Source organism: Oncorhynchus gorbuscha, linkage group LG25 (assembly GCF_021184085.1).
Source record: "Oncorhynchus gorbuscha isolate QuinsamMale2020 ecotype Even-year linkage group LG25, OgorEven_v1.0, whole genome shotgun sequence".
NCBI classification, from domain to species: domain Eukaryota; kingdom Metazoa; phylum Chordata; class Actinopteri; order Salmoniformes; family Salmonidae; genus Oncorhynchus; species Oncorhynchus gorbuscha.
Genome location: NC_060197.1, coordinates 23,894,060 through 23,909,659, shown reverse-complemented (window position 1 = coordinate 23,909,659; position 15,600 = coordinate 23,894,060). Strand labels below are relative to the sequence as shown.

At 40.8% G+C, this 15,600-nt stretch overlaps 1 protein-coding gene across 1 annotated transcript; it reads left to right on the top strand.

The window, feature by feature from the left end:
* The first annotated feature begins 1,974 nt into the window (after positions 1–1,974).
* On the top strand, positions 1,975–7,748 carry LOC124013794 (transcription factor Sox-19b-like). Its single transcript, XM_046328323.1, has 2 exons — positions 1,975–3,031; positions 5,053–7,748. The coding sequence occupies exons 1-2, from the start codon at positions 2,409–2,411 to the stop codon at positions 5,297–5,299; spliced, it is 870 nt and encodes a 289-aa protein (XP_046184279.1). The 5' UTR covers positions 1,975–2,408; the 3' UTR covers positions 5,300–7,748.
* Positions 7,749–15,600: the final 7,852 nt, after the last annotated feature.

The following is a 15,600-nucleotide window of genomic DNA, read 5'->3' as shown; positions in this document are numbered from 1 at the left end:
CCCCGGTGTGATTGGCGTCTGGGCGTTTCTGTCAGTCACGAACAGAGAAGACCAACACCTGGCTTCACCATACAATACACTCACACACAGTCACACACACTCAATCACACACCTGGCTGCACCATACAGAACACACACACTATTTTCACACACACCACACCTGCAACCCAAAGGCCTAAAACACACAAACACCACTCACCATACAAAACACACACACACTCTCTCACTCATTTACACACACTCCAAGGCTTGTAGGCCCCCACCAAGATGCACAATCACACACACCTGCGCTCCATAGGCCTATACAGAACACACACAAACACACACTCTTATGTAACATACTGTACACCTGCACCAAACACACTCTCTCCCTCTAACACACTTACACACACACACAGACACACACACACACACAAAACACTCTTCAACACACCTGCCATCAAGCACATGCACTTAAACTCTTGCAGACACTGAGGTACCCAGAGAAAGAGAGAGAGACATTGAGAGTGAGAGCAATTTATAACGTTTGCCAGTCAGGTGTTGTCAGCCAGGTTACTCTCACAGAAACTGTCTCACCTATTGGGGGAACACACATACACACACCAACAGGTTATAACGTCTGGCAGCCAGGTGACTCACAGAAACTGTCTCACCTATTGGGGGAACACACATACACACACCAACAGGTTATAACGTCTGGCAGCCAGGTGACTCACAGAAACTGTCTCACCTATTGCTCCTCTCTCACCTGAGCTCTTCCCATGGGTCACCTGGATCCTAGAAACCTCCGAGAGCAACTAAAGAATGTCAGTAGATTCTAAACTTCACTGTGACCTGACAGCACCATAAGCTGTTTCAAAGTACAAAAAATCCCTTTAGAAGTGCGTTGAATATATTGGTAAAATGAAAGCACCAATTTACTGTATACACTAGGTCTATATTATCCAAAGATAACCACTTTAGCGATTAATCCATGTATGACTTTTTGATGGAGCTTGGAGAGGAGCATAGACCTGTAGTTACAGGCTCGACATCACTTGAATGATGACAGGTCTGTATCCTTTCCTTTCAAAATAATGGTATGAAAGGAAGGATGATGTTGGGTACTGGGGTAAATAGAGAGACAGCATGCCCCTCGTAGGTTTGGGAAACATTAACAAAGACCTAGTTTGGGAAACATTAACAAAGACCTATTCCTTTTGAACTGCAGCATAAGAAAAGCTTCTATTTGGACGAACCAACAGACCTTTTCCTCGTTCTCGTGGAACCCCACCGTGATTCTGGGCGCCATTGTAAGCGTATCAATACCATGTATAGAAGTCATGGACGTCTTTATAGGCTAACAATCGTTTGAACGATGCCAGACGTCTAGAAAACGAGCAGACACGCTCACAGACACAACAAACTAATTTCGTAAACGTAATTTGTCATTGTGGCTGTTGTTGTGGACTGAATTAGGATTGTGTGAATTTTGTTCCAAGCGCAATAAAAGTATCCTTGTATTAAAATAGCCTTTAAATGATTGTCTTAAAAATTATGATGAAAACAAAAGTAGATTAAATATGTTAAAATGTATTCATGTTTGATCGTTTGTTTACATTTGGTCCGTTTTGCTCGTAATCGTGGAAGCACAAAAAGTAAAACGATTTTATGAACATCCATTTATGCGCATGCTGGCTTGTGTGCCAAACTGCAAAGGCCATGATTTTAAAATCTTTATTCCAAATAAATTACAGCAGAAGTCGCACTTTTAAATGAGTGTGTGCGGGATTATTACTTTTTCTCATTGAAAAGCACCCCGTCCCTCACACACTTTCTATCGCTCATCAACAAGTGCTCCACTCCTCAGTGCCTCCAGCGCATGCAGCTCGCGCCCCCTCCTATAGTTAAGCAAATGAGCGCGCGCACGGGGAAGCCTATCGCGCTCGAGGATTGGTCCGGACCCTTCGAATACAATTATCTCCTGAAAAACCGCACGATTGAAATGGAATCACTTTTTTTGTCATCACGCAGGACTCTTCAGTTTACAGAATTGAGTCTCTACAGGTGGTTGTCTGCAACCCCGTGCAGAAAGAAATAGGCATACAGACTGAAGGGGTTTTAAATTATATTTTTATTTTAAATGCGCCAACAATCCCTCAGGTTTTTATCTCGCTTGATTTTATGTAGCCTAATGACCTCTTCACACACCGACTCGTAATTTATTCCCAGTTGTTTGAATCGGGTGTGTCTTCTAATTAGTTGATTTGGAACACTTTGTGCATTCGGTTTCCACTTGTCATTCTAGAACGGAAAACCACCCGGCCAAAAGCCGACTGGTAAGGTGACAACGGCTGTGACTGTGTACTTCGTTTTTATTTTAACTTGATTTATTTTGAACTGAGACACTTTACAAGTTCCAGACAACTATGTATAACATGATGGAACACGAGTTGAAGCCCTCTGGGCAACAGCAGTCGCACCAAACCGCCATGTCTCCGGTCACCGGCAACTCTCACCCGGGGTCCAAATCCCTGTGTCCTCCGGGCGGGGACCCCATGGACAAAGTCAAAAGACCCATGAACGCATTCATGGTCTGGTCTAGGGGCCAGCGCCGCAAGATGGCCCAGGAGAACCCCAAGATGCACAACTCTGAGATCAGCAAGCGGCTGGGCGCGGAGTGGAAGTTACTGACTGATGCTGAGAAGCGGCCATTCATTGACGAAGCAAAACGCCTCAGGGCGGTGCACATGAAGGATTACCCCGATTACAAGTACAAACCACGCCGTAAATCCAAGCCCCTGCTCAAGAAGGACAACCAGATGGGAAAGTACCCTCTCTCTGCCGGGAACCTGCTGGCCGCCGCGCAGGGCCAAGGTGGGAGCCCCAGGATGGAGAGTTACGGGTGGGGCCCGGCGGGAGGTTACGCCGGGATGCAGAGCGAGGCCCTGGGCTACACTCAGCAGCTGCACCGCTACGACCTGTCCGCGCTCCAGTACCCCCAGGCCATGACCGCAGCACAGACGTATATGAACGGCGCCAACACTTACAGGTAGGATATGCTATAGTTCTAAATTCCATTCCGCATGTTCTGATTCTAATGCCTAATTGAGAAGGACAATATTTTATAGCTTTCATGTAAATCCAGTTTTGATAACGAGAGTTTAATGACTGTTCGCTCGCCAGTTGCCACCTTTGTAATCTGACACCTGCATTTGCTGAGTTTATTGCGTATTGTATGAAAAGGTCACCCTCAATATTTAACTTACCTCAACATTTGAAAGCATGTACCCTTTTATATAGCCTAGACGACGTTTCTTATCTGATTTGGAACCAATTATAAACTTGTCAGTGGCTCGGCTGCCTGAAGTTTGCCAATTTCCATCTTCTCGTTATTGTGATCAGATTTGAGCTATTCTGAAGACACCCACTTTCTCTGCTTTAAACCAGTGGTTGCTGCAGAATCAATGTTTCACTAAATCAAGACTTATTGTTAAATCACATTACTTTAGACCCAATTACTGCAAGAGTAGTTTATCACATAAAAAAAGGATATAGCCTGCTGTTAATGGAACATAAATTATTAATCGCCCAACATGGAATAAATTATTTCACATTACTTCTGCATTTTGATACATTTTATTAACGCAGTATACAATCAGTACAGGTCCAGCCAGCTTCATGCCTTGTCAGTGTATTTCAACATGTGTTTCATATAATGAGCGGTGATGGGTTTTGAAATACCAGAGTTGCTCAAATTTAGTTAAACATTCTGACTCACACACATTTGATGAATTTTTGTAAACATTTAATCTGATTGGCAACAAACATGGGGCCTAACTGGATTTGCCTGTTTAAAACTAAGATGAATTAGAACCCATGCCATGACTCACAACCCTCACCCATCCAGCACAGAGCCATAACGTTTGTTTTGTCTTTCTCCCAATTGTTTTTCAGAAGATTACTTCGTATTTTTGTTTTTCAGAAATGCTAAATATACTACACATTTTTAAGGATAAAATATATATATATTTTTAAAAGTTTTTAACCTATAATTTATTAAAACATTCTACCTTATGTCTTTAGAACTTGGGTTAATATTTTTAACTTTTTTTTTTACCTTATTTTACCAGGCTAGTCTCATCGAGATTAAATATCTCTAACAAGAAACCGGGCCAAAATAACAGCGCACAGTTTCACACTTGGAACATAACACAAAGCACTGCATTTAAAAAAACATACAATTGGATAAGTGTAGGTTGTTTACTTGTTTTCAGGCCTGTGGATGGATTGTAGAGCATGTGTAGAGGCCCACTCCATGGGAAAGCTTTGTGTGTGGTCCTTTACCCACAATCCTCTAGTCCGCATCAGTGCCTTCTCCCAGGCCTCTTGCAGAGAGACCAGTGATTCATTTAGTTTCATTTTTTTTAAATGCATAATTAACACATTCACAAGGCTTTTTCATGTTTCCAATGTAAAATAATTCCTCCCTGATATCTTTAAGTGCCTTCAGTTGGTTTATGATTTCTTTAACTGAGAATATCTGCTGTTTGCTTCATGGTGCTGTAGTTGGTGGCCTAACTAGTTTGGACCTGTCCTGTCCCCAATCCCCATCCCATGCTGTTTGTAAACAGACAGGGTGGATTCCATGGGCTCTCTGCCTCACATCAGATCTATGCATGTCTGTCTGCAGCCAGTATAATCTATTGCATGCTCCTCTTCTGACTGTCATGCAGGAGTAATTATTTAGTTCAGATGGGTCTGTCTTGGAATCTATATGAATCGGCGCTCTTTATTTGACAAATCCACTCTAATATCCCAAAGAAAAGATAACTGAAAAATTGGATACTTCATAATCGGTCTGTTCTTTACGACATGTTTCAGATTATAAATGATTTGTATTGAACTGAGTAGACATGATTGTCTGTCATGTAGAATAGTCTAATCGGGTCTGCGCTATGTGTTGCGTGTGTACCTGAAATTTAGTGGCAAGGCCCAATATGGCATACTGTAGCATAACATTCATATAATTTAGTCAATAACAGCATCTCTCCTCCCCCCTCTCCTTCTCAGCCCCATGTCTTACAGCAGCAGCCACCAGCAGCCCAACCCAGTCATGTCCATGGTGAAGCCAGAGCCAGTGTCGCACTCCCCGACTGGTGGACCTAACCACCACCGCGGGCCTCTCCAGGGGGACCTGCGGGATATGATCAGTATGTATATCCCCGGAGGGGACACCGCTGACCCGGTCTCCCAGAGAGGCGGCTACAGCGTCCAGCAACACTATCTCAGTGGGACTGTGCCTCTCACTCATATCTAGGGATTGGTGGGGATAGTGACTGGGACTCAATGTGAGTGTGCTGGCTTGGAGAGGCTCAAGGACACCAGTTATGTCACACACGCTTGGCACAACATTGTAAGACCCACTCATTATGGTCCCGTGTTGCGTTTATAAAAAAAGTGACTTTATATAAAAAGGTTATTTTTCTACCTCTGCATTTTGACTACAATAATGACCCCCCCCTCGTCCATCCTGTCCTCTGTCCCAAGACTAGGTTGTTTCGTTCAGTTGCCAATCCACTTCTTGGACGGAGACCCTTTTCAATTAACTTCTCATTATGATGGACTGCTGTACTGTACATACACATTATGATGATTAAATGTTTGTTTGTGTACATATTTTTTACCCTCTGACAAAAACTGAGCTTTGCATCAAAAGCTTCCATTCAAAAACGCCCAGGCCCCTATGTATGTCACACAGCACGTGACTGTAGTATGTTCACAATTGTTCCATTGTGTTCGGTCTCCTGTATTGTCCTACTGGCACAGGAGTGTCGGCCCCTCTGGTTGATCGGTAATCATCATGAACTAAACCAACCGGGGGCACGGGCGGTGTCCCAAATGGCACCCTATTCCCCATATAGTTGTCTACTTTTGACCTGGGCCCTGCATGGCCAAAAGTAGTGCACTATAAAGGGAATAGGGTGCCATTTGACATGCAGCAACAGGGGGGGCCCCCAACACACTGGGAACCGGGTCACTCAATCACTATTCTCTTAAGGCCAGTGACATACAAATCACATGACCCACCACAAGGATTCTGAGGATTGTGATTCCTTAACTGGTTTTGTTTGTGTGGCCCAATGGGGCCTCTCGGAATATCTCAAATCAACTAACTGCTTGCTAGTGCAGTGAAATGGGGAGACCACAGGAGAAATGCACAGAGTATAACTTGAATGAAGTGACTTATTTTTTTAAATATACAAGTATGGCCACTTGGTGCCTTCTACTGCTTTGAGTAAACACGCTTGTTTTTAAAGCCAATCCAATTTCCTAGGATGACATGGTATAGTCTGGACAATCTTATGAGTTCATTGGATCCAATGGAAACAACTATGTGAGATGAACTGGTGTGTTTAGTAGTACTGTATGTTCAAACCCCATGCCAATACATTTTGGTTTGTCTTCAACTTCTACTTTTTATGTTGAAGGAAAAATCCACTCATTCTTTTGCTATTTTCTTTTCATTAGTCCAATGTTGAAACAGTCCCCAAATGTTTTGCATGTCAGCAGTCAAGTTTTCAAGAAGAAAAGTGTCACTTGCCACATGATGATTTGTATCATGTGGCAAGTGACACTTTGCCTCTAGAAAATCATAATTTGACTGCTGACATGCAAAACATTTGGGGACTGTATCAACATTGGACTAATAAACAACTCCAATAGTTTGCGCTGTACTTTAACATAACCTGCTGCAATGAGTCTTAAATTTGACAATAATTGTTTGCATTAGTCATCCTTTAAAAAAAATGGTTTTGTAAATGCTATTAGGAGTTGTCCCAAGTTCATAATGTTTATTGTTCAGATAACCTGCAGAATACAACAGGGGTTTAACTGTGTTCATAGAATACAATTAACTGAATGACATTTTATACAAATGCTGCATTCTATTGAATTTTATTTTTAGAAAATACATTTAAATGATTTTTCTCTAGCTCGGCAACTGTTTGTATAGATTTCTACTTATCCAACCAAGCACAGTTACTACATTCTGCCCGGGCAACTAATGGTAGAGAATAAAATCTATTCATTTTACAATAAGTGTCTCCATGTTCTCCAGCATCTCAGTTTCATATTTCAGTTGCCTGCTGCTTAAGGTCTTCAGATAACACATTCCACTTTCCTTTTTATAATTCTACAAAATGATTGACAAAAAGGAGTTGGCATAAAGTTCTCAAGTTTCCTGTTGTAACAAGACTTGAGGGTTAAATGTAATTTGTCTTTGTTTCATCTGACAACACCCTCTAACTAATTTATGAATAGTAAACCAGTGCTGCTAAAAGTTTAGAATCAATTTTAGAATTATTTGCAGTCTTAAACTGCAAGTGGGTACATTTTTAGGCTGTGGAAGTGGTAGAACCACATCAAATTACAACCATTCTGGAACTGTCATGTTCCAACAGTCCCTTTTTAGTATTGTAAAGTCCACTAAAGAACTTGCATTAAAAAAAGGGAATAAATCTAATTATTTTTGGTTGGTTTAAATACTATAATTTAAATGAAAGGAATCATGAATGTTTTATTGCAATCCAAGTGTAAAACTTAACTTTTTTTGAATTGATTTAGTTGTCTAATCCTTGTTTGAGAGTCTTGCAACATTTGATGTGCATTGTGTATAAATAAACAATTTAAGGCCCCTATACTAAGGGTATGTTTAACTCATTTTCATATGTGGCATGGATGACTAGTATTAAAACGTTTTAAAATCCTCTGGTCTCCATATATTTTCCTTGCATCTTTTCAGTCGTGTTTTTTTTTTACATTAAGCAATTTTATTTTGTTCTCTAAACGTTTACATTTAGAAGTGCACAACATTGTAAAAATAAAATAAAATGTAAATCAGTATAGCATTTTCAGAATGATGACGCACCATTTACAGGTTTATTCTTTGGAAATTCCTGGCACAAGCTACAATTGTACCAGTATGCATAATGCGTAGATTACACGTCAGCTTGGTAGTCGATTCATCCATCGGTGAAGGTTTTTGATATGGGGCTCATTTGGAGCATATTTTGTCAGGCAAAGTTGAGAAATAAGAGCATAATACAGGTTCTAAAAAATGCAATTACTTAATCCAATATTTTAAAACCAGCCAAAGTGACTGCTAATGTTTTACAACGCGTTATCAATTGTTCCTATTCAGTTTTGGCCACTCAGCTGTTTGAGTGACCTCATCTGTTCTCGACCATTGCAGAAAATAACCATAGGCCTGACATCAGGCGCTCAATCAAAACGAGCCGGGTTTTACGTTTAAACAGTGGCACCACAGGTGGACACCATTATGCTTGGGGATGCTTAAAATAAAACTTCGGAAGGAGGCGGACAAAAAAACGTTTGGGGAGATGGGACAGGGGCGTCCGGGTGTAGGAGAGGCGCGGGGGGAGTTAGAATGATTTAGGGTCGATCATTTACTTTTCTCCCCGTCTTTTAAATTTCACTTCTCCCCCCTCTTGCCCAACCCCTCCCCTTCTCCGGAGAGAAAGCGGGTGGCTGGCCCACTCATAATTGCCCGTTTCGGAGGCACATTGTCCCTAGCTTTTGAGCTCGCAGGTGCACATAGTAAAGCCGCGGAGTCTTCGGCGACTCCCCCGGAGAGCTTTGTTCCCTTTCTCTCGCTCCCCCGCCGAGCAGAAAATTAGCGTTGCATTCGGGGGCTTTATCGCCCCTTCTCTCCAGATCAGGCTTAACCCTTTCACCGCCCGTCGCCATTCTCATGGAAATCGTAGAGCCTGCGCAGGCTAATCGCAGGGTAGAGGGGATGGGAGAGCTATGGGGAAGATATGAGTGGAGTGGGGCAAGGGAGGGGAGTAAACCCACCATCTCTCCCTCTCTCAATATGACATTCAAGACCCAACTAACTACCAACAGGGCCTGTCGTTTCCCTGGCAACTCTGAACTCAAGGCTGCGAAACTATCCAAGAAAGTGCGTAAATTGGCCCACAAAACACTAGCCCGGCCCATGACCGCGTGCACCCCTCGGAATATTAATTTGGGCCAAGCAGTTGGAGATTTGAACAATATGGTCTATTCCTAAATAAGGGTGCAATAATTGAAACACACTAATTGGGAAGTTGTGTATGGAGGGGGAGATATGATAACATTTTGTTTGCGCCAAATGGTTAGCCAGATGGCATGAGTGGTAGAACTGTGTAGCAAGGACCCTTTTAAACTTAAAAGTGTAGGCTCATACTTTTGACAGCATTCATGTATATTGATCTGTATAAATTGACAAAGGTCCACTCGGGCTCCCTGCATCTCAGCGCAAGAGGAGTCACTACAGTCCCTAGTTCGAATCCAGGCTGTATCACATCCGGCCATGATTGGGAGTCCAACAGGGCATCGCCCATGGGCCCAGCATCGACCGGGGTAGACAGTCATTGTAAATAAGAATTTGTTCTTAACTGACTTGCCTATTTAAATAAAGGTTTTAAAAAAGTTTGTTGTCCCACTGCATGACGGAAGTTAGATGATGGCCAGCCTGTACGTTCCGAGGGTTGTTGAGTTTGGTGAGGGGACATGGGGGTAGGAGGATTTTCTGGTAGAATACATTCAATATCTTAGCAACGGGCAGTGAGGCTTCAACAAGTGGTTGCCATGGATTTGGTGAGCCAGGGCTAAACAAGTGCGTGCGAGATGCTGGTGGTGTGACTTTTAAAGAATTATGAGAAGCTGTGGTAATCAGAAAGTCTTCTCTATGACTCAGGTGGCAGGTTACAATACGCTCAGTTCTTTTTTTATGTCGAAGTTGACATTTGCTTTTTCTGATGCTGAGACATTTCTTACTCATAAGTCTAAACTCATTTGCTGTGATATATCCTGCTTTAAATTAATGCACGCGCAACGACTGATAGGCCTAATTGCGTCTCTCTTATTTGATCAATGAGCAAGTTGACATTTGCCTTGTCTCATACTGTCTGAAACGTCTCTTACTCATAAACACATTTTGCTGCATAGGCCTATCCCACTGGGTACAACACATAATTTTAACGTGGATAATTGAGCAATATTTGGTTGAGATGTTGATCAATGAGATTAAAACCTATATTCACCCATTCAAAATACAGCCAAATGTTAATTGAATTTCCAATGTGTTTTCACTATGCTGTCAACCGCCTAAAAGCACAATCAAAATCCAATGCAAAAACAATGTCTGACTTTTGGTTTAGTTGTCAACCAAATGTCTATTTACTGTATTACAAAATAAATATTGAATTGAGTTTGGTTGCAACTAAAATGAATGTATCTACTGCTTGGATAGATTCCATCTGAGCCACTGGCTTAATCCCATTCTTTATTTTTGGTTGATTTGAAGATGTGAATCCAACATATAATTTATTAACTTGTTAATAGGCTATTTATTGTATTTTAAAATGGAAATTTAACTGTATGGTTGCCAACGCATCCAAATATTAAAGTATTAAGGAGATGTATCTTCTGCTTGGAAGGTTCCATCTGTGCCACTGATTTAGTCTGGCTTTAATTCCAGTTTGTCTACAAATTAATAATTAATATGTTGGATTCACATCTCCATCTCAACCAAATATCTAAATAAAAGGACTAAATATAATAAAATCACACTTAAAATACCACTAGGCACACACTGGTTGAATCAACTGTCTTTTTACATAATTTCAACAGATTTCCATTGAGCCAAAGTGGAATAGAAGTTGAATAGAAGTTGAATTGACATATTTGCCTAGTGGGATGCACTTGAAAAAAAGTTTGATTTAGTCCTATTATTTAACTTGGATATTTGGTTGAAATGGAGATCATGAATCCAATATATCAATTAAGACAAACTTGAATTAAAGTGATGCTCCAGAACTTTGTATATTTTCAGCCAGTAATTTGAAAGTGGTGCTCATGAGGTAAAACATCATCCAATTGTGTATTACGTCATACAATTGTATACTACGTCATCCATTTTGTATGATATGTTATGTCCTGCAAAATAGTTTAATAATATGTACAGTACCAGTCAAAAGTTCAGACACACCTACTCACATTTCTTTATCTTTACTATTTTCTACATTGTAGAATAATAGTGAACATCAACACTTTGAAATAACACATATGGAATCATGTAGTAACCAAAAAAGTGTTATACAAATCAAAACAACTTGATGACAGCTTTGCACACACTTGGCATTCTCTCAACCAGCTTCATGAGGTCGTCACCTGGAATGCATTTCAATTAACAGGTGTGCCTTGTTAAAAGTTCATTTGTGAAATTTCTTTCCTTCGTAATGTGTTTGAGCCAATCAATTGTGTTGTGACAAGAAAGTGGTGGTATACAGAATATAGCCCTATTTGGTAAAAGACCAAGTCCATATTATGACAAGAATAGCTCAAATAAGCAAAGAGAAGCTGCAGTCCATCATTACTTTAAGACATGAAGGTCAGTCCATCCGTGAAAATGTCAAGAACTTTGAAAGTTTCTTCAAGTGCAGTTGCAAAAACCATCAAGTGCTATGATGAAACTGGCTTTCATGATGGACCACCACAGGAAAGGAAGACCCAGAGTTACCTCTGCTGCAGAGGATACATTCATTAGAGTTAACTGCACCTCAGATTGCAGCCCAAATAAAGGAAATAAAGTAACAAGTAACAGACACATCTCAACATCAACTGTTCAGAGGAGACTGTGTGAATCAGGCCTTCGTGGTCGAATTGCTGCAAAGAAACCACTACTAAAGAACACAAATAAGAATAAGAGACTTGCTTGGGCCAAGAAACACGGGCAATGGACATTAGACTGGTGGAAATCTGTTCTTTGGTCTGATGAGTCCAAATTTGAGATTTCTGGTTCCAACCACCGTGTCTTTGTGAGACACAGAGTGGGTGAAAGGATGATCTCAACATGTGTGGTTCCCACCGTGAAGCATGGAAGAGGAGGTGTGATGGTGTGGGGGTGCTTTGCTGGTGACACTGTCTGGGATTTATTTAGAATTCAAGGCACAAATAACCAGCATGGCTACCACAGCATTCTGCAGTGATATGCCATCCCATCTGGTTTGCGCTAAGTGGGACTATCATTTGTTTTTCAACAGGACAATGACCCAACACACCTCCAGGCTGTGCAAGAGCTATTTGACCAAGAAGGAGAGTGATGGTGCTGCATCTAATGACCTGGCGTCCACAATCACCCGACCTCAACCTAGTTGAGAAGGTTTGGGATGAGCTGGACCACAGATTGAAGTAAAAGCAGCCAACAATTTTTCAGCATATTTGGGAACTCTGTTGGGAAAGCATTCCAGGTGAAGCTGGTTGAGAGAATACCAAGAGTGTTCAAAGCTGTCATCAAGGAAAAGTGTGGCTACTTTGAAGAATTTCAAATTTAAAATATATTTTGATTTGTTTAACACTTTTTTGGTAATTACATGATTCCATATGTGTTATTTCACAGTTTTGATGCCTTCACTATTATTATACAATGTAGAAAATAGTAAAAATAAAGAAAACCCTTGAATGAGTAGGTTTGTCCAAATGTTGGACTTGTACATGTAAGCCAAACTAAGTTAGTGGCACATATGTAACTATCCAAGCAGAAGATACAGCTGCTTCAAATGATGATATTTTGTTGCATCGACACAATCCCCTAAATATCCTAACATTTGAAATCAACCGAAGCTTGAAACCCTAGGCCTATTTAGTCTATTTTTTAGAAGAATCTTTGGTTAAATTGAAACAATAACTGTTGATGACTTTCAGATGCTATGTAGGCCTAAATAGCTGATGTGTGATAAAGTATGGTCACATTTAGTTTACTCTGTTAAACCTACACTCTTAAAAAAAGGTGCTATCTAGATACTAAAAAGGTTATTCGGCTGTCCCCATAGGAGAACCCTTTTTGGTTCTTACCTGGAACCAAAAAGCGTTCTCCTATGGGGACAGCCAAAGAACCATTTTGTAAGCATTTTTTAAAGAGTGTACACTTTGGAATGACTACTATAGCAACAGTGAATATATTTAGTTTCTCACGGTAGCACATTGGTAATAGTCAGTGACAAATATCATAGCTAAGCTGGGCTGGGCCTAGTTAAAACCCTGGTCAGTGTTATCCGGTGTACTTGGGACGATCCTACCCTAATCCCTAACCCTAACCTTAACTTCTTATGGCTGCAGGGGCAGTATTGAGTAGCTTGGATGAAAGGTGCACAGAGGTGGCCATATTCAACGGCCTGCTCCTCAGTCATAGTTGCTAATATTTGCATATTATTATTAGTATTGGATAGAAAACACTCTGAAGCTTCTAAAACTGTTTGAATTATGCCTGTGAGTATAACAGAACTCATATAGCAGGCAAAAACCTGAGAAATTACACATCCTGTTTTTTTTCTAGGGGTGGCAGATTTTCAACCAAACTCTCATTGAAATTACAGCGAGATATGGATGAGTTTTCACTTCCTACGCCTTCCACTAGATGTCAACAGTCAATAGAACTTTGTCTGATGACTCTAATGTGAAGGGGGGTCGAATGACACAGGAAATCGTCACATTGTTTTAAATGTACAAATTTAAAATTAAACAAGGTTTGTCTATGTTGAAATTTGGTTACCATGATGACATAATCCTGTGGTTGAATTGTCACCCTCAAAACAACAATCTCTGACTGATTGATTCTTCAAATCCAGTGTATTTTCCATGTCACGCTAGGTTGACAAATTACTTTGAAACAAAGTTGTTTCAACCAATTTCTGCCCAGTGGGATGTAACCTTTCCTGCTTTTAATTCATTAATGTGCACCAACTGGCCTACTTGGAGATTGAGAATAATCAAAACACAAAAACAGAAACACGTTTTCTCTTTAGTCAACATTGCTGCAGGAAAACTCACCACATCAGAAGTCGTCATGGAAACTCCTCGCGCATATTATTTACCTGCATTCCTTGAAGCCTACGAACCACTCCTCTCTTGCACGCAAAGCAGGGCAGAGCAAACACCTTCCTCACGCTCCCTTTCTGAAACCCCGCCCGCACAGTGCGCACACATAGCCTACGTAGAACTCTTGGCAAGGATTTGAGCATCACAGAAAACCCATGCTATAATACAATTGAACACAGTCAATTGCAATTGCACAACTTCTCATGTCTTATGTGCATATTGTTTTTACATGTCCAATAATTTATCGCTATTTGAGGTTTACACAACAAGCTTACTTGGACAATACAAGTGGCTATACATTTGGCAACAGTATCCCAACAAAACACAACCCCACACACATATTAAAGCGGCAATCAGCAGTAGAAACAATAGCATCGCGTTTTCTCCTTGTTTCAGTAAAAAGCTAAGGATGGGTCAGGAGAAATGTTACCACTCTCAAATGAATGGACAGAGCTATGGATGCAAGGACTGACCATCCATTATATACAAATTATAGTTTTAATCATGTTTACATAGCCTACATTTACTTTGTTTACAAAAATTTGAATAAAACAAGATTATATTTTGGGTTCTGATGGGGTATGGCAGTTGAACCAAGCTCATGAGTCTTTTATAAGTTATATTCTTCAAGGATCAATGGGTCTATATCACAAAAATGGATGTAGCAACTGCTGATTGACCCTTTAAGAACTTAAAATGTGCACATTTTAAATAAGCTTTTAATAGATAGGGGGCTTAACAATTGCAGTAGGTAAGGGGCCTAGGGGCTTATCACTGGTCATGGGGAGGTTAACTACAGAAACACAGGCCCCAAAACCTATAAGCTCATACCCCATCACTGACTGTCTGTGACTGACTACAAATCAACCACTCCTTTCTGCACAGGTCATTGAAAGACCTGCGTTGTTTGCTCACAGGTAAGCGAGTGGGCGTCCCTTTCTGGCGCAGCACCGACACACACACTATGCCATGACACACACACGCACTCACACACGGTTGGCTGCAATGTCACTGAATGCCTAATCTTCCGCATTTTCACAGGTTCGCACCTGAGTACCCCAAGTCACGCAATAAATCAAATATAATGTTCTTTGTCACATGCTTCATAGACAACAGGTGTAGACTAACAGTGAAATGCTTACTTACGGGTCCTTTTCCAACAATGCAGCATTAAAGATTTCATAAAAAATCACATCAAATAAAACTGGGTAATAACAGGGTAGCTTAGGGCGGGGGGGGGGGTATTCAGTTTTATGACTGACAACAGCATACGTTCTATGGGTAGGGGAGAGTGGGGTACGTTGAGCCATGTTTTAAATTCAGCATAACTCGATCAAGGGAAATACTGTATTCTTTCTACCAAAGGTATCTACATATACTGTATTTCAGGATGTTGTGTATCCCTGGAAATAATCAGAATTCATGTAAACATAACAGTTTTGAAAACTTAACTTGTCAAAAAAAAAGTGGTCTCTTGGCACAATTTACCCCGGGTATGGGGTAAATTGAGCATGGGGACAGAGTAAAATTGTGCCTCATGGGGTAAATGGGAGATGGTGTCCTGTGACTGTGTGTGTTGGTGCTGGTAGGTGAAAGTTTAATGTTGTGATATATCTTAAATGTATGCCTACATTCAGATATAGATATCGGTTCAATATCCCTTACCCTTCAATTTCT

What these genes read in the sequence shown, in the direction of transcription:
- LOC124013794 (XM_046328323.1), top strand. Translation starts at nt 2,409, where the DNA reads ATGTATAACATGATGGAACACGAGTTGAAGCCCTCTGGGCAACAGCAG. An exon ending in AACGGCGCCAACACTTACAG is followed by an intron (nt 3,032 to 5,052) that starts GTAGGATATGCT and finishes TCTCCTTCTCAG; the next exon opens with CCCCATGTCTTACAGCAGCA.